The 17973-nt window shown below is 40.0% G+C and overlaps 1 protein-coding gene across 2 annotated transcripts in view; it reads left to right on the forward strand.

Moving 5' to 3' along the window:
- Positions 1 to 490: 490 nt before the first annotated feature.
- The window catches only part of TSPAN15 (tetraspanin 15), a 37492-nt gene continuing 20009 nt past the window's right edge, over positions 491 to 17973 (forward strand). The window contains exons 1-3 of one of the 2 annotated variants that reach the window (XM_058187054.1): positions 491 to 719; positions 12658 to 12843; positions 16881 to 16955. In XM_058187054.1, coding sequence (XP_058043037.1) covers positions 621 to 719; positions 12658 to 12843; positions 16881 to 16955 — 360 coding nt within the window. In that variant the 5' untranslated portion in view covers positions 491 to 620. The remainder of the gene's footprint in view (positions 720 to 12657; positions 12844 to 16880; positions 16956 to 17973) is intronic. The other variant, XM_058187055.1, reaches the window with a different exon arrangement.

Raw genomic sequence — 17973 nt, forward strand, 5'->3', positions numbered from 1 at the left:
CACACTTGGCCAATAAAAAATTCTCTTCTCTTCTCTTCTTTCTCTCCCTTTCTCTCCCTCTTAGAATTGTACCTTAGAATTCTTGATGAAGGTATCTTTTCTTTTATGTACACTGAGAGCATATGCACCAAGACAAATTCCTTGGGTGTCCAATCACACTTGGCCAATAAAAAATTCTCTTCTCTTCTCTTCTCTTCTTTTTCTTTCTCTCTCTCTTAGAATTGTACCTTATAATTCTTGATGAACGTATCTTTTCTTTTATGTACATTGAGAGCATATGCACCAAGACAAATTCCTTGTGTGTCCAATCAAACTTGGCCAATAAAAAATTCTATTCTATTCTATTCTATTCTATTCTATTCTATTCTATTCTATTCGGCGACACGAGATCTTGCCAGAGCTCTCCCCTCAGGCAGGGCGTTTCCAGCCGCCTCAAGACACCAGCTTTCCCAGCCTTCCAGACCCGAGCAGGGGACGCCCATCTCTCCTCTCGGTAAGCTGCTCTGCCCTGTTCGGCCACGCAGGCCCGGCTGGCGCAGGCGAGCCGCTTCCAGGAGCCGCCGCCGCCGCCTCTGGGCTGGCTGGCACGGAGAGTCGCAGGTGGCGGAGGGCGGCTGGCGATGGCGGCGCAGGGAGACTCGGGGCAGGTTCGCTACTGCGCGCGCTTCCCTTACCTTTGCCTCAAGTTCACCCTCGTCACTTACTCCACGGTCTTTTGGGTGAGTTGCGAGAAGCGGCGGCGGCGGCCGCCACAGGCGCCTCCGGGAGTTGGGAGCCGGGACCGGCTGGGGAAGGGCGGAAAGCAGACGGAGCCGGAAAGCCCCTCGGGGAGTCGAGTCCGGCCGCCGCGCTCGCCTCGCTGCCCCCCATCCCCGAAGTGCGCGAGGGATGCTCGGTGTGTGTGTGTGGGGGAAAGGCGCCGCTTCCCAAACCCGTGAGGGCCACAGGTGGTTGTTGCGGAGTGGCGGAGACTTTCCTGAGGGAAAACGCCTCAGCTGGTCCGGGTGAAGGCTGCGGGAGTTTGCCGGGCGGAGGAGTCGGTCGGGTGGCCTGACTTTCCGCTCACTTTGGCGAGCTGTGAGGCGGCGGGGAGGCCGAGCGTGGCTCGATCTCCGCTGGAAACCCGTTGTCGGAGGCGGCCGTGGCCGGTCGTCGGGCGGGGGTGGGGGGGAGGTTTGAAAGCGCAACAACGTCGTCCCTGCAAATAGAAGGACGCGGGCGGCCGTTCAATTGTGAGGCTCAAAAGCGAGTGTGCAGCTCGGCTCGTTTGGGGACACTTCATGAGGAGACTTTAACGGGACGGTGGCCCTTGTCAGGAGCCCCGTTATTTATTTATTTATTTATTTTTTCCCCCAAAGGGAATTCCTTTTGCTTTATTCTACTGCTTTGTTTTCGAATTTCTATTTAATTTACTCTCCGTCGTGTGTTTTAAGCACTTTTAGTTAGACACCTCTACACCCGTTGCATTTGCATTGTGTTGGTTAATGAAGTTGAATTTCTGAGGGAAATGTTTCTAAGCAGCACCAAAATGTTGCGGCACTGTCATTTAATGGACTTAAATACTGTATTTTCAACGCTGAAAATATTTAAGTCCATTAAATGACAGTGCAGCAGCATTTTGGTGCTGCTTAGAAACAGTTCGCTGAGAAATTCAGCTCGGAATCTATCTTCAATCCATCAAATTTGAATCCCTCAAATACAGGAACAGGTACTCTTAGACAAGTTATCAATCAGACTTTACTCTCAGGGAGAAATGAGGAGCATAAATGTCCTACTTGGGGTTTAAAAAGACCTACAGGCTTTATGTTTTGTATAATAAAAACTTAAAGCTGTGAGTATGTCTTTCAGATGGCTAATTTAAAAAGAGGGATTATAGTTTTAAAAAGATAAGTAATTCAAATTAGGCATACTTTTAAAATAATGTTAAAATAAAATAAATTAATAATTTGTAATGTAAGTTATGATAAATAATAAAAATATAGTATCTATCATCCATCCATCCATCCATCCACCTATCTATCTATCTATCATTTATCTATGTATCTATCTGCATATTCTCTAGCATGCTTCAAGCTAGCATGCTGCAAGATGGGTGGACTTCAACTCCCAGAATCCCCCAGCCAGCAGGCTTTTAAGATGAGTGGACACCTCATATATACATATGTATGTATGTATAAATAAAATGTCTTTTGGGGAATGCACCTTGAGTAACAGGCCATAGCAGTGGGCAACAAGGGCCTTTGCTCAATTCCTGGATGGAGAGTTTCTGTTTGCTGTCACTCATTAGTAATCCATCATTTGGATAACTGCATGGAAGCTTCAATTGGTACAGAATGCAGCAAGTGGATGCATCTTTGTCCATCTGTGTAGGACCAGTACTTAGTGATCTTAGTAAGCTTCCAGGTACAATTCAAAGTGCTGGTTGTCATCTATAAAACTCTACATGGAATAAGACTAGGTCATTTGTGGGATCACCTCTCTTCAGTGGCATCTGCCTATCCCACATGGATGGGCAAGTTTGGGGTCACTTCCCTGGAGCAAGGTCATGTGGCATGACTTTTACCCCACCTAGTTTCTGAAATGATCTCTCCCCACTTCCTTGATACATGGTTTGCCTGATCCCATTGGCCCTTAGGGCAAAACGAAGGTTCTCTCCCAGGAATTGGCGCAGGTTCATTGGGGTTCCTACCTACCGGCATATAACAGAAATTTGATATCTGGTTGCTTATTATTATTATTTTCTGTTTTCTTTTGTTTTCTTGCCCAGAGTCACAATTTTTTGAGTTGGGCAGCCACATCAATTTCAGAGATACATAAATTGGGAGACAAATGTAAAACGCGGAACAATTAGTCATGTAGATCCTTTGATGTTTACACTACATCATAAAATATATTATTACTTTGTTTAGATTTAGTACTCTTTTTCCCTCCTCTCCTATTTTATTTTCCTTGAGCTGAATATAGATAAATTTTGGGGAGGACAAGATTCGTGGGGTAGTACTGATTTAAAACACGTTGCACATTACTGATGTCATTGAAACAAACAAATCATCAAATAGTTATGAATATTCATGAATAAAATCTATTGTTGATAAGATGTGTTATTGTGATTGTAGAAATTCCAAGCTCTTGTGTGATGAGAAATACAGTTCAAATATCATTACTTCCACATTCTTTTTCCTCTGTGTAATGCCTTACTTTCCAATATAGTTGCAACTTATAGCTGTTTAGATGCTTTTTGCATTTTGCACAAAGGTAAAGAAATTATTGTGCATTTTTGATTGATTAACCATCAAATACAGATAAGATTAACTGTCATATGTAGATATTAAAACATAGCTGACAGTGGATTGTTTTTGGCTGTATATATATATCATTGTTGTGATTTATGAAGTAGTTAATGAAACTAAGCTATATCTGCTTTTTATGTTGATCAGTCAACACTGACTCCTGAGGATAACAGAGATTAGTCCATGCAATTTTTTTGACATTTTCAGAAGCAATTCTTGCATATTCTTCCTAGGGCTGAGAGAGTGACTGACCCGGATGAAGGATTTAAAACTCACAGTTTTTCCAGCTTGTAAAACTGCAATTTAACACCCATTTTTTTTAGAACAGTTTTTTTCTTAAATGCTTTGCTCTCAGGATGCTTTCCCGTTTTTAAAAATTATGGAGGACTCCAAAAGAGCTTTTATTTGTATAAATTATGTTTATTGATACTTACTATATTAAAAGTGGTGCTTTCATAGAAATTTACTAAAAGAAAATATAGAAAAATATTTTTAATAAATAAAAATAATGTGTTACAAATTTTTGCCAAATCTTCAATTTCTGGCAAATAATTTTGACTTCATGGACCCCCTCAGAGGGTCGTGGAAGATTCCTAGGACAACTCTTTAAGAAACACTGTTTTAGAGTAAGATCCTAAAGCTTGTTTGTGAAAAGTAAACCTATTTTTGAAAGCCAGGTCTGACATGTCCATCTCCTGTGTAGTAACCTAATGTTAAACTGAATTTTCAGATGAATCGGGGAAGTGTTCTTTCTGTAGTCAATCAAGTTTGTGGTGGGAAAAATATATGTTTATGAATATGACCCTCATTTCAAGATTTAAATATCAGAATTATAAAGCTGGGAATATTGTCTATGAACTCATTCCATATTCACATTAATACAAAATTTTAAAAGGTGCTTTAATTGAAAGAAAAACTCCTGACCATATAAAACATAACACATTTTAAATGTATTTTTAAGAAATACACTTCACTATACCTTTTCAAACACTATTCTTGATACTAGCGAAGATATATTAATTGACAAAGGAAGTGCCTTGAAGGGCTATAAATAGGATATTATACTGTACTCTAAAATTGTTTATTTGCTTTATGCCCCTTCACAGAATCATGATTTTTTTAAATAATAAAGAATGTTCATTTGCAGGGAGATTCAATCATAGTAGTTTATTAAGCTTGTAGGCTGCCCAATTGTTAACGACAACCGGGTAGAATACAAGAAGCATACAAGAAATACATTACCTTTGTTCTTCAAAAAATAATAATAAGTAGAATAGCTGAAGTAGTTTTAAAAAGATGTGATAGTTGTGGAAATTCTGGAATTCTAGAATAAATTAATTAGAAAACAACATTTCAATACCATTGGGAATTGTCATTCATGGTTTACCTAATGAAAATACATCCACTGTTCTGCAGTCAATGAAGAACTATATGAGCAGCATGAAAAATTATTTGAAGTTTATATATGACTGCACTTTCCACTCCAAATAAGGAAGTTAAAAGCATTTCATCTCTTCCCATTGGAATACCAGTTTGAATCAGATCTCTTTCTCTATTGAAAACGAAAACAAAATTTATAGCAAGTCCTGAAACATGTTTGATAACACCCTAGCATTATTCCTTGATATCTTGAATTGTTTTAGAGTCTTTAATCTCTTTGAAAGTGATACATGGACATAAATTCTTCCATATATCTTTTCTTGAAATATTTTTCTTTAAGTTTTGTTTTCTGTGCTATTAAAGGAAATTTCTTTGCTCTGCATATGTTTTGTATTTATTTATTTATTTATTTATTTATTTAACTTCACAACTTTTATAACCAAGCCACCCAGCTTATAAGAATCCATACAGCAAGTTAAAAGGATAAATGCAGCAATACAATAAATGAAAATGATAAAAACCACAAGAGCAACATATCAATAGTAAATCAGCTGTACTATACATTCTGCTTCTCAAAATGAAACACTCTTTAAACATATATTGTAAAGATTTTATGCTGTTTTCTTGTTCATTGAGCATTTATAGAAACCTGCTTTTTTCATTATTCTGTGATTCTCAGTTCCAGTAAAGGAGAATATTTGTAGCTCAGGGTTGAAATGAGGGATTCTAGGTGGTCTGTGAGCTTGCTTGTTTTCTTGCAGGTGTTTCATTACCCAAACTATGTAACATCATCAGTGCTATTAAGGAGTGGGGTTTGCTCACAATTTACATTTCAGTGGCTTGACTTGTCAGTATTTGGTGGGTTCTAGGTAGTTCTTTGGTTGGGCTGTTAGGTTCTTTGGCAGGTCTGTGACTGGGCTATTGTTTACTTCTTGTTTGTTGGTCTGATGTTCATAATAAGAAAGAAAAATGTGGACTACACAGTATTGACGGATTCGTAACTGGCTGACAAACTGCACTCAACGTGTAGTCCTCAATGAAACTACATCTACAGGGAGAATAGTATGCGGTGAGGTACTGTCCTCGCCCTAATACTCTTCAACATCTTCATAAATAATTTAGATGAGGGGGATAGAAGGGGAATTCATCAAATTTGCAAGTGACATCAAGCTGGTGGGAATAACCAACACCTCAGAAGATAGGGTCAAGATCCAGAAGAATCTCAACAGTATAGAACACTGGGCACTATCTAACAAAATGAAATTCAAGGTGAGAAAAAGTTAGGTTTTATACTTAGATAAGAAAAACCAAATACACATGTACAGAATAGATGGTCCCTGGCTCAATAGCAGTAACTGGGAGAGGGATCTAGGAGTCCTAGTGGACAACCACTTAAATATGAACCAGCAGTGTGTTGCAGCCACCAGAAGAGCCAGTGCAGTCCTATGTTGCATTAACAGAGTGATAGACTCAAGATCATGTGAGGCGTTAGTATCACCTTGGTAAGACCACAATTAGAATATTGTGTCCATTTTTTGGTCACCATGATATAATAAAGATGTTGAGACTCTAGAAAAAGTGCAGAGAAGAACAACAAAGATGATTATGGGGCTGGAGGCTCAAACATATGAAGAATGGTTGAGAGAATTGGGAATATCTAGTGAAAAGAAGAACTAAGGGTGACGTGATAGCAGTGTTCTAATATTTGAGGAGCCACAAGGATGAGTGGATCAATCTATTCTCCAAAGAACCTGAAGGCAGGAAAAGATCCCCTGGATGGAAACTAATCAAGGAGAGAATCAATCTAGAATTGAGAAATTTCCTGACAATAAGAACAATTAACTAGTGGAACGCCTTACCTCCAGAGATTGTGGGTGCTCTATTACTGGAGATTTTAAAAAAGAGATTGGACATTCATTTGTCTGAAATGGTATAGCGTCTCCTTCTTGAACAGGAGGGTGGACTAGAAGCCCTACAAAATCCCTCACAATTCTGTTATTATATTATATTAATATAATCTGGATGTTGATTGCTGGTGAGGAAATATTAGAGTGTTTTTGTTCCCTTTTTGGCTTATTTATTTTCTCTTTTGCACAGTATGTAGACATTGTTTATGTCTATGTGTCTGTTGTTGTTAGTTGCAAAGTCATGTCCGACCCATCGGGATCCAATGGACAACATTCCTCCAGGCCTTCCTGTCCTCTACCATCCTCTGGAGTCCATTTAAGCTCATGATCTATTGATGGCCAAATTGTCAGAGTGCCAGGCTTCTGTTTTTGGACTTTGCTTGGTCTATATATATTTTTTTTAAGACAAGAGTTTATGCTCACAGTGCAAATATGCTTAAGACCCTTGCAAAAAGCTTACATGCTTTCTTGAAACTCACATTTCATTTTTTCTCTTGAGTAAACATGTATTATTACTTTCTTCCTAACTATATCACATTTCTAATTGGGCAAAGAGTAGTTGGATGAGTGCTTCTTGTATTGAACCTACTTAAGAAAATGTTAAGTTACCTGTGTAGTGTTTGTAAGAGGAAGAGGAATAAGACTATTGCATTTTGTTTGTTTAAGAGCCCTCCATTGGTTTCACTGATTATCAACGAAATAGATGTCGGCACGGTAATTGGGAGAGGCAGATATGGCGGAAGTGGGGGCCCATATCATGTTCGGGGAGTGCGTGCCCGCTGTTTACGAGCGGTCATGCACTCCGGGTCCTCGGACTTCTCCCGTATCCCGTGTAGTCGGACTCCTCAGAGCTTGGACCTCTGGCTGATGTTGTGTAATGCCAGGTCCGTGTTGAATAAAGCCCCCCTCTTTTGTGATCTTATACAGGAGGGGGGCGCGGACCTGATGGGCATTTCGGAGATCTGGTTGGGCACAGAGGGGGGGGGTCCCCCTTGTTGAAATGTGCCCACCGGGCTTCTGTGCATTTCATCAGCCGAGGGCCCAAGGTAGGGGGGGGGTGGCGGTTATTATTAATGAAGGTTTGGAGCCGAGGGAGGTCACTGTCCCGCAGATAGCCGGATGTGAGTCTCTCCTTGTGAAGTGGGGTCGGAGGTTGCAGGTGGGCTTGTTGATCACATACCTGGCTCCTTGCTACGTGGCAACAGCCCTGCCTGAGCTGCTGGAGGTGATAGCCAGGACGGGGGTTGATACCTCCAGACTTATGGTTATGGGGGATTTCAACCTGCCGTCGGTTGGTGAATCATCGGCAGCGGCTCGGGAGTTCATGGCTTCCATGACGGCCCTGGACCTGACCCAGTTAGTTAATGGTCCCACTCACAATGGGGGAAACACTCTGGATCTGATTTTCGTCTTGGGACAGTGGCTGAATGATCTAGAATTAGGGGACTTAGTCATTAATCCCCTGTCATGGTTGGATCATTCGCTCCTTCGACTCGACTTCAGAACCACCAACCCGCACCGCAGGGAGATGGAACCGAGTCGTTGGTTCCGTCCCAGGTGCCTGATGGACCCGGAGAGGTTCCTGACGGAGCTTGGGCCACTTCCTGAGGACCTGGCTCATAGCTCGGCGGAAGAACTAGTCACTGCCTGGGAAAGGTCGGCGGCTGGGGCTTTGGACCGAGTCGTGCCTTTGCGGCCTCTCACCTGGCGCTGATCTCGACCAGCTCCTTGGTATTCCGAGGAACTGAGAGAGATGAAACACAGGAAAAGACGCCTAGAGAGTGATTGGAGGACTAGCCGTTCTGAACCTGATCGAACACTAGTTAGGTCTCATATTCAGACCTATCTGGTGGCGATAAGAGTAGCAAAACGTGAGTATTTTTCCACCCTTATTGCATCGACAGATAACCGCCAAGCCGCCCTGTTTAGGGTGACCCGCTCCCTACTTCATCAGGGGGCGCGGGAGGACCCCTTGCAGGGTCGTGCTGAGGATTTTGGACAATATCTGCACGATAAAATCGCTCAGATTCGGGATGGGCTGGACTTTGGGTGGATTCAGGTGGGATGACGGAGGCTGTTCTTGGTGATGTTATCTGGGATGAGTTTGATCCTGTGGCTCCCGAGGACATGGACAGGATACTGGGGAGGCTGAATACGACCACATGTTTATTGGACCCATGTCCCTCCTGGTTGGTATTGGCCACACAGGAGGTTACGCGAGGCTGGCTACAGGGAATTGTTTATGCTTCTTTGAGGGAGGGTGTCTTTCCGTCCGCCTTGAAGGAGGCGGTGGTGAGGCCCCTTCTCAAGAAGCCTTCCCTGGATCCAGCTGTTTTATCAAATTACCGTCCTGTCTCCAACCTTCGTTTTTTGGCGAAGGTTGTTGAGAGTGTAGTGGCACAACAGCTTCCTCAGTACCTGGAGGAAACTGTCTATTTAGACCCGTTCCAGTCCGGCTTCTGACCTGGGTACAGCACGGAGACGGCTTTGGTCGCGTTGGTGGATGATCTCTGGAGGGCTCGGGATAGGGGCTGCTCCTCTATCTTGGTCCTATTAGACCTCTCAGCGGCTTTCGATACCATCGACCATGGTATCCTGCTGCAATGATTGGAGAGATTGGGAATGGGGGGCACCATTTTTCGGTGGTTCTCCTCCTATCTCTCTGACCAATCGTAGACGGTGTTGGCAGGGGGCAGAGGTCAACCGCGAGGCGCCTCATGTGTGGGGTGTTGCAGGGGTCGGTTCTCTCACCTCTCCTGTTCAACATCTATATGAAGCCGCTGGGGGAGATCATCTGTGGTTTTGGGGTGCAATATCATCAGTACGCTGATGACACGCAGCTGTACATTTCCACCCCTGACCACCCCAATGAGGCCGTCAAAGTGATGTCCCGGTGTTTGGAAGCCTTGCAGATCTGGATGGGAAGGAACGGGCTCAGACTCAATCCCTCCAAAACTGAGTGGCTGTGGATACCAGCATCCCGGGATAGACAGCTGGTTCCATCGCTGACTGTTGGAGCCAAATCATTGGCCCCTATGGAGAGGGTCTGCAACTTAGGTGTTCTCCTGGATGCTCGGCTGTCGTTCGAGGAACATATGACGGTTGTCGCCAGGGGAGCCTTTTATCAGGTACGCCTGATCCGCCAGTTGCGCCCCTTCATAGAACAGGATTCTTTGTGCACGGTCATTCATGCCCTCGTCACTTCCTGCCTGGACTACTGTAACGCTCTCTACATGGGGCTTTCCTTGAAGAGCACCCGGAGGCTCCAACTGTTCCAGAATGCGGCTGCGCGGGTGATAGTGGTCTTTCAGGCGCAATTCAAGGTTTTGGTAACCACTTTTAAAGCGCTCCATGGCTTAGGACCGGGCTATTTACGGGACCGCCTGCTGCCACCGATAGCCTCCCACTGACCTGTGCGTTCCCACAGGGAGGGTCTCCTCAGGGTGCCGTCAGCCAAACAATGTCGGCTGGCGACCCCAGGGGGAGAGCCTTCTCTGTGGGGGCACCTACCCTCTGGAATGAGCTTCCTCCGGGGTTATGATCACTTCCCACCTCCGGACTTTCCGATGCGAGCTCAAGACTCTTTTGTTTCACCGCGCAGGGCTGGCCTAATGTATTAATGGTTTTTAGTCAGGGTTTTATTATTATTTTAATTAGTTTTAACATTAGCCAAAATTGAATTAGATTTTTATAGCGTTTTTAACTCTAGTTATTAATATTGTTTTACGTTGGCTGTAAACCGCCCTGAGTCCTTCAGGAGAAGGGCAGTATAGAAATTTAATTAATTAATTAATTAATTAATTAATTAATTAAATACATACATACATACATACATACATACATACGTACGTTACGGGTTAAACTGGTTCAACCTTCCAGTGACATTTCCAGATTTTACAGACCCAGGTACCCTACTGCCTAGGATTGTGTCAGAGTACATATTTCCAGTATGCGGTTTTAGACTCAATTGTTTGAAAAATTTAAATGTTTTCTTTTCTCTCACACACTTGCACGTGTCTTTTCAATAATCTCATGCATCTTTTGATACAGAATGCAGCAAATGCAACTTCTGTTCCTATCTTTCAGGTCAACAACAATAACATGGAATTTCCTCTTTGGATTTCCACATTCCTCTTGAATTCTGTTCAATTGCTGAATTCATTGTTGAATTTGAGTTGGGAATCCAATGAGCTCTACTTTGAAAAACATCAGTCTGCTCAATAGTTCTGTGATCCAGCTGCCAGTAATTGCTTTGTGATCTCATCACATTCCTTACAATTTAAATTTTCCTTGGATCCTTTATAATTCACTATTAGATGACCCGTGACCTGCAGAGTTTGCAAATTAAATTAGGAATCATAGTTAATAAGGTAGTGCAGAATGGATTTTTAAATCATGAGATATAGATCAGATGAAATCTCTTTAAGTGTTTTTGATCAGAAATAAATGGAAAGAAGTTTAGGGTTTTGGGAAAGCTATATAGTACACAATATATAAAAATGCGTATCTAATGTATATTACATTTCATTCCTGCATTCCAGTAATCTCTTGACGATAGAGATTACTCTTCAGTAGGATATCAAATAATAATTAATTAACCATAGGCGGAAGAGTTGCTTTATGCTCTTTCAAGAAACATTACATGCCAACGTATTTCCTTTCTTTGGATCTGTTCCCTCTTATTTTCAGTTGGGTAAATCTGCTAAGCTTTTCTCCTTCTTCCTCCTCCGTCAAAATATGTAGAAACATGAAGTCTTCCTAGCATAGCATGGTTCTTCTAGACTGAAACTAAACTAGATTGATACCTATTTGCATAAGTATGTACTAGGGAACATGAGGTCATAATATGAGTCAGATCTCTTTTAGCTGAGGTGCAACTGTAATGCCCCTCACTGATCAGCTGACTCACTTGGCATGGGTGTAACACTTTGCCCCAGCTCCATCTTGCTTAATTAAAAAGGTGTGTCAAAAACAAAGAAAACCATTTTCAGGTAGTTAAGTGTCCATGCAGAAGCTTTGTTGCCACCGTGTAGCCCAGGTGGTCATTAAAGTGGATTCCAGACCATAGATAGTCCTTGACTTATGACCACAATTGAGTCCAAAATTTCTCCGGCTGTGCAAGGCTGTTGTTGAGTGAGTTTTGCCCCATTTTATGACTTTTCTTGCCAGAGTTGTTAAATGAATCATTGCAGTTGTTAATACAGGGGTATTAAGTGAATCTGACTTCCCCATTGACTTCGCTTGTCAAAAGGTTGCAATGATGATTACAGGACACAGCAATGATGCCAGTTGCCAAGCATCCAAATGTTAATCATGTGACTATGGAGATGCGAAAAATGGTCATAAGTCACTTTTTCAGTGCCACTGTAACTTCGAATGGTCACTAAACCAATGGTTATAAGTTGAGGACTGCCTGTATCACCACATTCTGGATATCAATATCCAAGCCTGGAAACAAGAAATCTGGACTGGGTAAAAAAGGCCATAATGGAGAAGATAGGGGATACTTGTTATCATAAATAAGCTCCAAAATGCTTGTTTGAGGTTTGTGCCATGCACAAAAAATGAAGACCACGTGTTAAGTTCTAGTTGAGATTTATTGCTCATGCTTATATGCACGAATCTAGTCAACTAATAGCCAGCACTAAACTGACACTAGGTAAGAGTCAATGGAATTCAAGGAGGAACTGGACTTGGATCACTTCTGACAATGCAAGGACTCCAGACTGATTCCTCTCTTGACTCCCCCCCCCCCACCCAGTCCTGCCTTTTCTTCTCCTACAATTTGTTTTTCAAAGCAGAGGGTGGAGGGATTTGGTTTCATTTGGTAGAAATCTGTGGGGAGTTGATGAGTGCTCCTTATTCCCAGCTGGCCAGGAATGGTGAGATCTGACTGGCATTTAGTGCCTTTTGAGCGTTGCAGGCTTGAAAAAAAATAAAAGTAAATTAACCTATTCCAATTGCATTCTTTGGATTAGTGATGCTAATCAAATGTCCTGTACTTAGTTATCATTGAAATGCACAGAATATGTAATTTGTAACCATATGGTATTCCCCTCCCCCTGCTTTTTCTGTTGCAGTTGCTAGGGGCGTTTGTCTTAGCTGTGGGCATCTATGCAGAAGTTGAAAGGCAGAAATATAAAACCCTTGAAAGTGCCTTCTTAGCTCCAGCGATTATCCTGATTCTCTTGGGCATCGTGATGTTCCTTGTGTCCTTCCTTGGAGTATTGGCTTCTCTGAGGGACAATTTATCTCTTCTTCAAGCTGTAAGTACTTTTATTTAAGTAGAAATCTATTTCCCTTGACCCTTCCAAAACTCTTTCATTTTCCTGTCTGTAAACAGTTTTAAGAAAACTCGTCTAATAACTTCCTTCAGAAAATAGGAGAAAGAAATTTCAGTGGGTCATTGTTGGCTCCTGTCAGTCTGTCAATAAAGCAGTTTATATGACTCCTGATAGGAATCCAGAAAAAAATGCTCTTAAAAAGAGTTAAATGGAAGTACAAAAGTAAGATTCATTTAAGAAAATTCAGGCCTTTATTCTTAATCAATATTTAATCAGCCTCCCTCCCACGCGTCCTGCTCCTTTTCCACCTGTCTTTTAATTCATATTGCTATATTTTCATTGTTTATTTTATTGTTTCATTGTCTTACTATTGTTATGTGTACATTTTAAAAATAATTTTATGTTTTTGCTGTAGTAAGCTGCTCAGAGTAGCCCCACAGCGAGATTTAATTTAATAAATAGATAAATATGCTTGCATAATGTAATGTTAAAAAACAAGTCAAGGCCATTCAAAACACTGTACAGTCTAGACTCTAGGTATACATCTGTCTTAGAAATGAAGCAAAACTGAGCAAGAGTCTTTTATTTTTTTCATGCTAGAATGTTGTTCATTTCCTTAACAAAACTAATTATTTTGATGTAAATTTGTTTTCTTGTTAATAATTTAAATTTAAATGAAATACGTTTGAATTTAATTATGTTATAGTGATAAATAATCTTTTATGACCAGAACTATTATTAACATTTTGTTAGCCTAGTGGCTGAGATCAGAATTGGAACTGAACAAGAGTAATAGTAACTTGATTATCTAAATTGCATGATGATTTTAAAAATTCAGAAATCTCTCTTAATAAAGATATAATTTGAAATGGAAATTATACGATGAGAATTGGTTGTTTCAGGCATAAGGAAAAACCTGATCAGTACTTTTGAAACTGTTGCCTGTGGAGACAAATTTGTGGTGACTTTTGCAATCTTATACATATTGTAATCAGACATGTTTGTAATCAAGTAGTTGTGAAAGTCTGTTGTACATAATTAGATGCAGCCAAAGTTTAAAAATTAAATTTGTAATAGTTTTGAGAATATGTAATTATGTCAAACAGCTTTTTTGAGACATTCGAGTTTAGAATCAGAAAAAATGCTCTTAAAAAGAGTTAAATGGAAGTACAAAAGTAAGATTCATTTAAGAAAATTCAGGCCTTTATTCTTAATCAATATTTAATCAGCCTCCCTCCCACGCGTCCTGCTCCTTTTCCACCTGTCTTTTAATTCATATTGCTATATTTTCATTGTTTATTTTATTGTTTCATTGTCTTACTATTGTTATGTGTACATTTTAAAAATAATTTTATGTTTTTGCTGTAGTAAGCTGCTCAGAGTAGCCCCACAGCGAGATTTAATTTAATAAATAGATAAATATGCTTGCATAATGTAATGTTAAAAAACAAGTCAAGGCCATTCAAAACACTGTACAGTCTAGACTCTAGGTATACATCTGTCTTAGAAATGAAGCAAAACTGAGCAAGAGTCTTTTATTTTTTTCATGCTAGAATGTTGTTCATTTCCTTAACAAAACTAATTATTTTGATGTAAATTTGTTTTCTTGTTAATAATTTAAATTTAAATGAAATACGTTTGAATTTAATTATGTTATAGTGATAAATAATCTTTTATGACCAGAACTATTATTAACATTTTGTTAGCCTAGTGGCTGAGATCAGAATTGGAACTGAACAAGAGTAATAGTAACTTGATTATCTAAATTGCATGATGATTTTAAAAATTCAGAAATCTCTCTTAATAAAGATATAATTTGAAATGGAAATTATACGATGAGAATTGGTTGTTTCAGGCATAAGGAAAAACCTGATCAGTACTTTTGAAACTGTTGCCTGTGGAGACAAATTTGTGGTGACTTTTGCAATCTTATACATATTGTAATCAGACATGTTTGTAATCAAGTAGTTGTGAAAGTCTGTTGTACATAATTAGATGCAGCCAAAGTTTAAAAATTAAATTTGTAATAGTTTTGAGAATATGTAATTATGTCAAACAGCTTTTTTGAGACATTCGAGTTTAGAATCAGAAAAAAAAAATGAGCAGAGAATTTCATGGAAAAGTTGAAGGAAACTGATGTTGTTCCTCATCCCCGGTTTCCATCAGCCTTAGTGTTTTACCACATAAGAGTAATAAAACCTCTATAAAGGAATCATTAAAAAATAATCAAATATTCCGCTCATCTATGTTTCCAACATAATGCCATTTCCTGTCGTTTATTTCTTGATAGAGGGCTTTTCCCAATCTTCGTTGTTTTGCTGTTTGTTTCCAAATACGTTTTACCTTGAGTGAGTGACAGGAAAGGACTGTTTTCTTTGGAATCCTTCAAAATACAATTGTTTCATTGCCAGGACATTAAAAAAAAAAAAACCCCAAGGAAAACCCCATCTTTTCAGGAAATACAAGAACAGAATGTCCTGTGTGGTTGCTTTTTTAAAAAAAATATTCATCAGTCTGGTTTTGAGAGGACTATGTTGTTGGTAAGTTGAGATAAGGAGGACAAAGGGTTTCGGCTTGATAAATATAGTACGTTCGTACTCTTTGTGTATATTCAGAGCTGCTGTTCTGCTGCTGTTCAAGACAGGAAAACTGTCAGGACTTGCAAAAACTTTTTATAAATAAGAGGAGGGCCCTTAGAAGAAGCTGTTGAGAATTGTACACAAATAAGAGGAACAGCAGTGACATTTCCTTGCAAGCAAGAAATGAAGGTAGTCTTTGACTTACGACCACAATTGGGACCAGAACATCTGTCACTAATTGCCATGGTCATTCAGTGAGTCATCATGTACCATTGCAGCATCGCCAGTTGCAGTTTAAATTAACTCTTGTTGAATTGTCCTGAGGGGACTTGATTTGCAATGAGCTGGCAGCGGCAAGTTATTTGCCTGGCGCAGAGTGTCTCTATATGAGATTAGGGAGATTGGGAAAAGGGTAACTTTTCTCCTGATGCCTTCTCAACTGAGTAAATTAGATTAAAAATCTTTCCCAAAGCATGGCTAGGGACTAGAGCTGTTGGCAAGGTTTGGTCAAAAAAGTCAAAATGGTGGCTGCAATGGTGCAACCAAAGCTCTACCTGACCTACATAAACACACATGATGAATATAGAAACCAGTTAGAGTAAGGGTGTCAAACTTGATTTCATTGAGGGCCGCATCAGGGTTGTATTTGACCTTGGGGGGCTGGGGTGGGTATGGGCAGGGTGGGCATGGCCATCTCAACGTCGCATGTTGGGAGCATCTATGATGGCCCAAGTACTCTGCCAGTGAAAATGGGCTTCCGAGCTCCATTTTTGGCTGCGATGGCCTCCTGCAACCCTCTGCCAGAAAAAATGGCAGCCCTCCCAAGCTCCGTTTTCACTGGCAGAGGCACCACAGGCCGGTCCTTTGCTGTTTGCTAACCCTTTTTTTTTTTTTTTTGCTAAGCCTTGAATTTGACACCCCTAATCAGGGGTGGGTTTCAGCAGGTTCTGACCAGTTCTGGAGAACTGGTAGCAGAAATTTTGAGTAGTTCGGAGAACTGGTAGTAAAAATTCTGCCTGGCCTTGCCCCGTCTATTCTCTGCCTCCCAAGTCCCAGCTGATCGGGAGGAAATGAGGATTTTGCAGTAACCTTCCCCTGGAGTGGCATGGTAATGGAGATTTTACAGTATGCTTTCCCTGCCACGCCCACCAAGCCATGCCACGCCCACCAAGCCACACCCACAGAACCGGTAGTAAAAAATTTTGAAACCCCCCCACGGCCTCTGATGTAGAGCTTCAACCATACAGCCATGTCTTTTTTGACCATATCCTGCAGACATTCTTGGTGAGAACTCAAATACACTTGACTAAACCCATCTCCGATTGTTCTAAAAGTTATTCTAATTAAATATTGTAAAAGTAAACATTCATCATTTCAAAATGGAGGCTTTTGGTTTGTACAAGTTTTATGTAATTTTTTTTTTTAATCTTTCTTTTGCAGTTTATGTACATTTTGGGCTTTTGTTTGCTCATTGAACTAATTGGTGGAGTTACAGCCTTAATTTTCCGACGTAAGGTAAGAAAATGGTTTGCCAGATTAAAGCCAGGTTAAAAAAGAGTCCGGATTTTGCATGACTAATATATTAACATTATTAATTAAATTGCATGTATGTATATTATTAACAAAAATATTGTGAGAAATGTCTGCAGTGAAGACCAATATAGTTTAAATTAAATTTAAATTGTAATTAAAATTTAGTAATTAAAAATGTACTTAATTTAAAAACTAAGTGTCTGAAGTAAGATGATATGTAGGGTCAATTATACTTGGCTCTGAGAAAGCACCTCATAAACTGTATTTTGACAACTTTTATTCTGCAAACCAAACAATTTTTTTTCATTTTGTACAATTTATTCTGCAATGTTAATTACTTTGCATTTGATGTTATCCCAGCCAGTTTTCATTAATTTTTCTGGCTTTCTGACATATTTTTAACTACCTTGATAACCATGAAGTCTAGAAAAATTAATTTCTTTGGAAGTTGGAGCCAGTATTTAATACAATATCCTGTGTGCCTTCGTGCCATAACAAAATGCAAGCATCTGTTTAAACTCATTCGGCATTATAGAATTGGCTTTTTCTCTTGCATAATCTTTAACTCTTTAGAATATTCTCACTCTCGAAACTTTGAGCTTTGAAAATATATAATATTTTTATATTTAAAATATATAATATATAATATAATTGATAGTATTTTCATGTATTAAATAGTGATGGATCTGTTGTATCAAAGAAATATTGACAATTGAGTATCATAAATGTGTCTTTTCTCTAATGTAGTTTTTAAAAGGCTGGCAGCTTTCAAACTTAAAATTAATGACTGAAATCTCTGATAATGAGCCCAAAACTGAAAGCAGCTTTATATGTGCCACTAGGAAGCCTATAAAGATTTACATTGCTTTAAAAACATTTAGGCAGGTAAAGATCTTTATATTGCACAGAGGTGGTATTCAGCAGGTTCTGACCAGTTCTGGAGAACTGGTAGCAGAAATTTTGAGTAGTTTGGAGAACTGGTAGTAAAAATTCTGCCTGG

The sequence above is a fragment of the Ahaetulla prasina genome, chromosome 6 (assembly GCF_028640845.1).
Source record: "Ahaetulla prasina isolate Xishuangbanna chromosome 6, ASM2864084v1, whole genome shotgun sequence".
Taxonomy (NCBI): Eukaryota; Metazoa; Chordata; class Lepidosauria; order Squamata; family Colubridae; genus Ahaetulla; species Ahaetulla prasina.